General features: G+C 37.5%; 1 protein-coding gene across 5 annotated transcripts in view; it reads left to right on the top strand.

Annotated features, from left to right (window-relative positions):
• Positions 1-8,228, top strand: part of LOC138815453 (cadherin-11) — a 145,456-nt gene extending 137,228 nt beyond the window's left edge. For all 5 annotated transcript variants that reach the window (XM_070004887.1, XM_070004890.1, XM_070004886.1 and 2 more), the window contains exons 12-13: positions 1,131-1,382; positions 3,437-8,228. In XM_070004887.1, the coding sequence (XP_069860988.1) occupies positions 1,131-1,382; positions 3,437-3,933 (749 nt within the window). In that variant the 3' untranslated portion in view covers positions 3,934-8,228. The remainder of the gene's footprint in view (positions 1-1,130; positions 1,383-3,436) is intronic.
• The last annotated feature ends 1,103 nt before the right edge of the window (positions 8,229-9,331 follow it).

Consider the following 9,331-nt stretch of genomic DNA (forward strand, 5'->3'; position numbering starts at 1 on the left):
AGATGCCCCTCAGTAGATGAATGGATCAAGAAGATGTGGTACACACACACACACACACACACACACACACACACACACACACACACACACACACACACACACACACACACACACACACACACACACACACACACACACACACACACACATGGAGTTCTATGCTTCCATCAGAAAGAGTGGCATTGGAAAGGAAATGGAAAGACCTGGAAAAAAATTATATTCAGCAAAGCAAGCCAAACCCAAAGAAATATAGATTTCATGGTTTCCCTTATTTGTAATAACTAGACTATGTCTCTGATACTCATAGCAGGGGATCACAATAGCCCAATGACTAATTGCATAGGGCCATATAGAATGAAGCTTACCAAAATGAACTCCAAGAATTAGAAACAAGTGGAATTCTATGCCTCCATCAGAAAGAATGACATTGCCCCATTTGTTAGGAAATGGAAAGATTTGGAAAAATTATATTAAGTGAAGTAAGCCAGGCCCAAAGAAACATAGGTCCCATGGTTTCCCTTATTTGCAATCACTAGTATATGTGTGAGACAAGCAGAAATGGTCAGATAAGTTGATGTTAGGCGAAATGAACACCAAGATAAGGACTCAAATATTTTTTTCTTGCTTGCTATTGTTTCTAACATATTTATAAGATGATTTCTTTGTTTCTGTGTATGTCCCTCCCCCACAGTATAACCCCTGCTTTCACTGTATTTGATGTTGGTATAATTTGTGGAGGGGAAGAGTAAAAACAAATTGTTTAAATAGGGATACAGGTGGACCCATTGCAACAATGAGATGTACAAGTCGTTATGTCGAAAAACCAACTTTACAACTTTGGGGGAGGGGGGTTGGGGGTGGGAGATGGGAAGGGATGGGAAGAAGAAACAAAGGAGGAGGCTACAATGCTTGATAAGAAATGTACTCATTACCTTGCCCATGTAATTGTAACCCCTCTGTAGGGTATTTTCACAATTAAAAAACAAAAGAAAAAGGAAAAAGAAAAGAGGTTCTTAATACTGATCCCTTGTGAGGTGACACATGTCCTCAAACCTTGCCAGCTTGATGTAACTGTGCTTTCAATGGTCTTGATCCATGGGATTACACCTTTTGTCCTTCTGTTTTAACAGATAACACAGCAGGGGTATATGCCCGGCGGGGAGGGTTCAGTAGGCAGAAGCAAGATTTGTACCTCCTGCCCATCGTGATCAGTGATGGTGGCATCCCCCCCATGAGCAGCACCAACACCCTTACAATCAAGGTCTGTGGATGCGATGTGAATGGGGCTCTGCTCTCCTGCAATGCTGAGGCCTACATTCTGAATGCCGGCCTGAGCACAGGGGCGCTCATTGCCATCCTCGCCTGCATCGTCATTCTCCTGGGTAAGGACTTTCCTGGAAATATCATTTCTTCACCACAGGCTACTTCTTGGGGCCACATGGTGTGCAGTACATTTCAGTTTACTAGGAAAACTATAGGGCCTGCCCAAGTCCCATGGCTTTTATGGTGTAATTTCCCAAGCAACATTGGCATTCCTGAGAAATTCTCAGACACCGTGGCTGTGTCTATCAGAAATCATGGAGGACATCAGAGAAGGTTTTGCAGGTGAAGGAATACTGGAGGCTGAGAACTGGTGCATGGGTGAGGGTTTGTCTCACAAGAGGAAGGAAAAGTTAACAGAAGGAGAGGAAGGAGCAGAGAAAAATATCAATTGACTCAATCTAGACCTTGGCCTTTCTCTCATAATCATATCCAATGTGTGGGTGCATGTCTCGGCTGAGGGGATACTTGTGAATATGTTTTGCACTTGCCAGTGGAGGTAGGAGTCCCTCTTCTCTACTTCTATCAAAGTGTACAGACGTACACTTTGCAATCATAGTATTGCATGGACGCTATTTGCCTCTGCCATTACTGGACCTCAAAAATCACAACTAGATTGGAGCCTTTTGTCCAAGTTAGTTTGTTCTTCATTGGATGAATTAATAGGGACAACTCCATAGGCAAGCACCAGTGAGTTCAGTTAAGAAAAATAGTTATCGAGTGTTACCTGGGGATCAAGTCCTACCCTATGTTCATATTTGAAGGATAAAGAAAACTAAACAAGACTTCCTTGGGGGGATGAGTCCATAGCCTGTTAAGAAAAAGAACAAATGTAACAGACACACATGTGGGCTGCTGTGATAAGAATATGAAGAGGGATGGGGGGACACTGAGTAAAAGTCCTTGACGCACACTGAAGTTTAAGACATTTGGGAATTATTGCACAAAAGAAGCGTTTTCCAGCTGGTAAAAGTAGATGGACATTGAAGATAATAGGAAAATATGAATAACTGATGGGAGAGAGGTACGTAAAGTACAAATAAAAGGTTATGGTGAAGACCAAGCAAGGTAGGTGGGGTGAATGACACAGTGGCCAACAGCCTGGTAGCAGCTCTGTGGTGGGAATCCCAGGAAATACTGAAAATGGAAAGCACTGTCTAAGGGAAGAAGGTTAAAAAGTTCTGGGAGGTGAAGGTGAGGATGAGGCATCTATCCCTGGGAACCACAGGATGTCTACCACAAGTGTGTTCTCTGACGCGTGCCTCTCAGAGTGATGTGTTTAGAGATGCTCTTTCTTTCTATTGGCCAATTTCCTCCCGAAACATTTCTTCAGTCTTGTTGAGTGTGTGGGGGAAAGCCTGCTAATAAAACATTGTAGAAGCCTCCTAGAAGGGTTAAGCGAGGGCCAGTGGTATCAACAAAGAATTAGGCAGTGTCTGAGCTTTTCTTTGAGTGTTGAAATTTAATGGGATATTTCTCAACACCTCCTCTGTAGGACTTCCTTTTTCCAGACTTTTTAAACAATGTTCAAATAAATGGGAGATTTTTTTTTCTCCTGGAGGTCTTTATATGTCCTCTCCATTCACCTTTTTATTTTATAGTAGGGTCAGTGGTATTTTCAAGACCTCTGGGACAAATGCTAGATATTACCTCCTGTGGGAAAAATAGGTCCTAAATTCATTGAATGTCCTCATTCTTAAATTTTCATAGGGGTTTGCAAATGGAAGAAATCTAGGATTAGCTTTCTCTTAAGAAACCATGGACTGACATATTTGGAACCTTAATTCCAATTCTTAGGAAGATGATTCCCAAAGAGCATTGAGATTCCTTGGTCAAAGTGTTTCTAAGCAGCACGCAGTCAACTTCTCAAGTCATAAGCTGATTTCACAGACTTACAGTGGACGGTCAACTGTCTTTGTCTTTGGAGATTTCTAGGCAATGTCTTATTTATTTATTTTTGTCACTTCCGATTCTTAAGCATTGATCACTTATCCTTTCCATAGAAGGAGAATTCCTTTGGGAAGTGAATCTCCCTGGGGACGCTTTGGGGTTGGGTGGGGGGAGGAAGAGAGGGAGGATGTCATCCTCCACTGACTTTCCTTTACTTCCTTTGTAGTCATTGTTGTGTTGTTTGTGACCTTGAGGAGACAAAAGAAAGAGCCACTCATTGTTTTTGAGGAGGAGGATGTCCGCGAAAATATCATCACCTACGATGATGAAGGAGGAGGGGAGGAAGACACAGAGGCCTTTGATATCGCCACCCTCCAGAATCCAGATGGTATCAATGGATTTATCCCTCGAAAAGACATCAAGCCTGAGTATCAGTATATGCCTAGACCAGGGCTGCGGCCAGCGCCCAACAGTGTGGATGTGGATGATTTCATCAACACAAGGATACAGGAGGCTGATAATGACCCCACGGCTCCCCCCTACGACTCCATCCAAATCTATGGCTACGAGGGCCGGGGGTCGGTGGCTGGGTCCCTCAGCTCCTTAGAGTCTGCCACGACAGACTCAGACTTGGATTATGACTATCTACAGAACTGGGGACCTCGTTTTAAGAAACTAGCAGACTTGTACGGTTCCAAAGACACTTTTGACGATGATTCTTAACAATAACGATACAAATTTGGCCTTAAGAACTGTGTCTGGCATTCTCAAGAATCTAGAAGATGTGTAAACAGGTATTTTTTTAAATCAAGGAAAGGCTCATTTAAAACAAGCAAAGTTTTACAGAGAGGATAACGTTTAATAAAACTGCAAAAGGACATCAAAGTGGTAAATACTGTGAAATACCTTTTCCCACAACAAAAAGAAAAAGGCAAATTTTGAAGTTGTTTGTCAACTTCCCTAGAGAAAAACCACTTGGCATACAAAATATTTAAGTGAAGAAGTCTAATGGTGAACTTACAAGGAAGGGAAATTGTTTATGTGTTCTGAACATCTAAGTCTTTCTTCTTTTATTTTTTAATTTGTCAAAGATGCTTCCACAAAATTAGAAAGGACAACAGTTCTGAGCTGTAATTTCGCCTTAAACTATGGACACTCGTTATGTAGTGCATTTTTAAACTTGAAATATATAATATTCAGCCAGCTTAAACCCATACAATGTATGTACAAAACAATGTACAATTATGTCTCTTGAGCATCAAACTTGTTACTGCTGATTCTTGTAAATCTTTTTGCTTCTCCTTTCATTTTAAACTAATACGTGCCAGATATAACTGTCTTGTTTCAGTGAGGAACGCCCTATTTCTATGTCATTTTTAATGTATCTATTTGTACAATTTTAAAGTTCTTATTTTAGTATACATACAAATATCAGTATTCTGACATGTAAGAAAATGTTACAGCATCACACTTATATTTTATGAACATTGTACTGTTGCTTTAATATGAGCTTCAATATAAGAAGCAACCTTTGAAATAAAAAAAAAGATTCTTTTTTAATTCTGGGTTTGATTCTTAACATGGAAAAAAATTTGGATTTCCAATGATCCATTTCCATTTCTGATTGAATTGTGATCTTTTAATAACCCTATTTATGATCTGTGTAGTCTGCGGATTTTATTGTTTATTTAAAGTTAAATATGTTTCAAGTGTTTTCTTTTAATTTTTACAGACAAGATTATGTAACATCATGTGAAGCATTTCTGTGTAGTTTTTAGTGTTAACCTTCTGGCTTCTGTTCACACATCCCCTAAAGAAAGATGTTTAGAGGTCTAGGTAAATCCCAATTTGCAATACATTATATAATATACATTTATTTACCTCATATATCTGCACTGTCATGAGTAGGAGAGTCCAATTCATGAGGGAATGAAAGCTAACAGATTTCTGAAGGTGTAGATCCCTTAAGTAGTTTTACATCCTGTAGATTTTATGCCCTATCCTAGTATTTGAGAACTGGAAGAGTCTCAACGTCAATGTTACCCCATTTTTCTTTATATTGATGGTCTGACCTTGGACAGTCTAAATTTATCTTTTTTTTCCCCTCCTGTGATTTTAAGACCTATCTTGAAACAATGTGACTATCTTAGCAAAAGCTAAGAGAAGGGTCAGTTAAGCTCAAAATATTTTGTTTTAGAAAATGGCTTGAGCCATAAGCTCAAAATGAGAGCAGGAGACCATGTTGGCTCTGAGTGTGAATACCATTTGATCCATTAGATACCTACCATCATCCACCCCCCATCCAGCTATAGGGATTGGGACTTACATGAAGGGCATTTTCAGGTCTACAGTCTGGCCAAAATGTCACAATAGTTGGGGAAGAACCATACAAAGTTATGCTGCAATCAGTTTCCCATTTTTTTTCCCCCTTAAAGACAAGGCATGTGATTTTTTTTGGGGGGGTGGTCAAACAATGTTTAGACTATCATTTTTTTTCTTACTTCATGGTGAAAGTTTGTTTCAAGCATTTCTTGATATCCTGTTTCATACTATTTTTATCACTTTGATAAATGCAGACAAAGAGAAATGTGTTTAGGAGGTGCTGCTCACTCCCATTTTCCTCTGCATTTCAATCAAATTGGCTGAACACTTCAACGGAATAAAGTCTGTGGGCAATGACACTTCAAAATCATTCATACCAGTGAAGGATTACAATACTTCCATAATTGCAGGTCATGTTCATTTTTTATATAGTTTTTTATAATCCAAAGAATATTTTGCTAGGTTTGCACAGATCTCCAATTGAATTTGAAATGAAAAGATAACTTAAAAGGAATAGGAATAGCACTTAAACAAGTATGCATCTGTAAGTAACGCTGTCACTATGAATGATCCTTTTTCCCCCTAAGAATGTATTTGGAAGAGAATTGACTACATTTTCAATTTTTATGTCGAAGATTTTTTTAAAGGCTGTCTACTTTTCAATAGTTAAAAATACTTGTTTTCCTTTTATCTTTTCTTTTTAATTTTTTTACTTTAAAGCTCTATTGTTTGTAGGACCCTCTTAGAAGCTGGAAAATAAAATACTTTTCTGACTAGTGAAGTCTTTTTTCTTTTTCAACTTATTTCCTGAAAAGCAATCATAGCTTAAGTGATCTTTCCTTATTTTGATATAAAGCAATCACTGCTTTATGACATCAATGCATGTAAAAAGTGGAACATTTCTCTGTTCCTCTAGATAAAAGATAGAGGTGTTAGTCATCCTTTATTAATCCATTTATTGATGCATTCGCCAACATCTTGATGCTGGCTACTTGAGGCTGCTGAATGAATCTTGGAATTATTCAGTTTTTCCAACATTTTACCACATACCTTGTGGTCTTCTATTTACCTAGTTACCTCTCTGATCACCCACTACCCAAGATAATGCAAGACTGAGAGAAAAAGTGAATCAAATAAAAGATAAACTATGGTCAGATGTTGGGGCGGAATAGAATATAGGCCTAGCACAGTCATTTGGAACACTGTTTATTTCTGTATTTAACTAAGCTGTATCCTGAGGTTTACCTGGGAGGTTGAGGGAGATAAGAAAGCAGATTATCTCTCCCACATAAAGAGCTTAGTCAAAGTCATCATTTCTCCTGGTGTTCTGCCTGTTGCATGGAATTTGATGAGCACTACTTGAAATTATTCTTGTGTAATTTTACTCCATCTTTCACACTTCTATTTGTGAGATTACAGGACTATGGGCATGTAAGAAATTAGGCTCTGAGCAGAAGCATAGAAAAATCTATATGGCAGGCAATGGGGAAGGCAAGTTAACACCACATAAGCCTAGAGATTCCCCAGGGAGATTTTTATGAAAGAAACAATGAGATACAATGAGGGGCTAAGATAATTCAGTAGATAGAGATGGAGGAGAAGAAAGACTTCAGAGGTTGGTGTGGCAGCCAGGTAACTGACAGGAAGGGAAGCCTGTATACAGACTAGCTTCTAGCTTCCTAGAGAAATGGATCATGCATGGAGAATGGGAGTAACACATTCATGTTGAAATGAATATAATTCACGTTCTCCATAGGTTTATTGTCAATGTGAGCACATACATCACAAAAATAACTTATGGGAGGAAAGACTTGTTTCTGGGTTTAGAAGTTTCAGTCCATCATGTCAAGGGGATTTTAGTGGATCTGCTCAAATCAAGATAGACAGAAATTCCAGAAAGAGGAGCAAGCATAAAAGATCAGGGCAAGATAAAACCCCCAAGGACACAGCCCAGTCACTTCCAACTGGACTGCTCTTCCTCCAATCCTATCACCTGCCAATAGTTTATCAAAATTTTAATCCATCAATGGACTGAATTATCCATTTGGTTATTATCCTCATTATCTAATTGTCTCTAGAAATGACTTTACTGACAAATTTAAGGCTTTCTTAATCTCCTTGATCTTTCTCAGGACAATCAACTTGACAATCAATATTCATCATCCCAATTGGATACAAGCTACATAACAAGTATCATTTGAAATTTGTATGAACTTGTCAAGAATGGCAGTAACTTTGAAATCAAAAGGAGGAACTTTGTAATCAAAATGATTTTGTTCATTTGTTCAAATAATAACACTCCTTTTTTAAACAAACTGAAATCTTCTATGAAAATATTTACATCTGAAGACACACGATCAGAATATACTTTGTATAACAACTCAAAAGAGTTTAACTATACTTTTCCACCATTTAGCATGGAGGAAATTGGAAAGTATTATATGCTGTTTTAACACTGTTTCTTTTTTCCTAACCCACCAGAAACATTAATTGTCAAATTTCTTTCTCCTGTGAGTTTGGAAAACACTGCTTAGTATAGTAATAAAACCTAACAAAATAAGTCTCAAGAATTACCAATGAACTCCTCTGGAGGATCCATCTCTTCTTTTTTTAAAAATTTAGATTCTTGGCATAGATACTAAGGCTCTGATTATAAATGGTTTGGACAGAAATTCAGAGACAGATGGCTAAATAGAAATGGGAAATTCTTCTATGTATCATATTCTAGGAATCATAGTATCCTAATCTAGAAATGTACGAGTGGTCATTTGTTTGCTTGTTTTCCCTCCTTCTGCCACTCATATTTTAATATTACCATTGAGATGCTTTGAATTTAGACTGATGCAATTAGACATCCTGCTTGGATATACATTCAACACATACTCAGAGAGTACTGGACCCAGAAGTGGTGTGGTATCAGATTGTCTTTGTGGCTTGCAAGCCCTTTCTGCCTTTCTGTTCTGAAAGTCTCTTATTTTTTGTATCTACACCAGAGAGACACACTAGGTATATATTTATATATACACATATGTGTATATATATATGCATATATATATATACATACACATAGACTTTATACCTAGTATACACATATATACACACACACCTATATATATGTATATATATACCATGTGTGTATATATACACACACCTATATATATATATCATCTATAAACACGTGTGTATGTGTGTATACATATACATATACATATATATATAATAGTTTCAGAAAGACTGACCTAGAGTAAGAAAATAAACAAAAATGTATAACATGCTGCACAAAAATGCATTATTTTCAGGGCCCAATATTTCAATAAAGGTTCAAATTCCTTGTTTTGTTTCAGAGAGCTATAATGAACTTAACCATTCAATGACTTTGTAGGTCACAATGTGAAGTTTACCTGTGATAGATTTTCACCCTAGAGTTGGTGGAAAGGGAAATTGTGTTATGCTTTCTGCTACACACGAAATGTTACTGACAATGGTTTGCAAGGTGCAGATTATTCCCATACTAAAAGATCAAGGGGATAATCTACTCACAGCATACTCTGTTTTAAAAATTAGACTAATTTAATATTCATTGTAAATTTTCTTTAAATTATTCCAGATTAATATTATAGATAAAACTCCAAATAAGGAATATATTATAGCATGAAGTATACAACATGGAAAAATGATTGACATCTTATAGATTTAAATATACCATAATACTGTCTTTATGGCTTTGTTTTACTGTGGTTTTGTTTACTAGGAACAAATAAAAGCAGGCATTTTCTATGGGTATTGTGACTATCCAGGA

The sequence above is a fragment of the Dipodomys merriami genome, unplaced genomic scaffold (genome assembly GCF_024711535.1).
Source record: "Dipodomys merriami isolate MVZ:Mamm:240054 unplaced genomic scaffold, mDipMer1.0.p SCAF_64, whole genome shotgun sequence".
NCBI lineage: Eukaryota > Metazoa > Chordata > Mammalia > Rodentia > Heteromyidae > Dipodomys > Dipodomys merriami.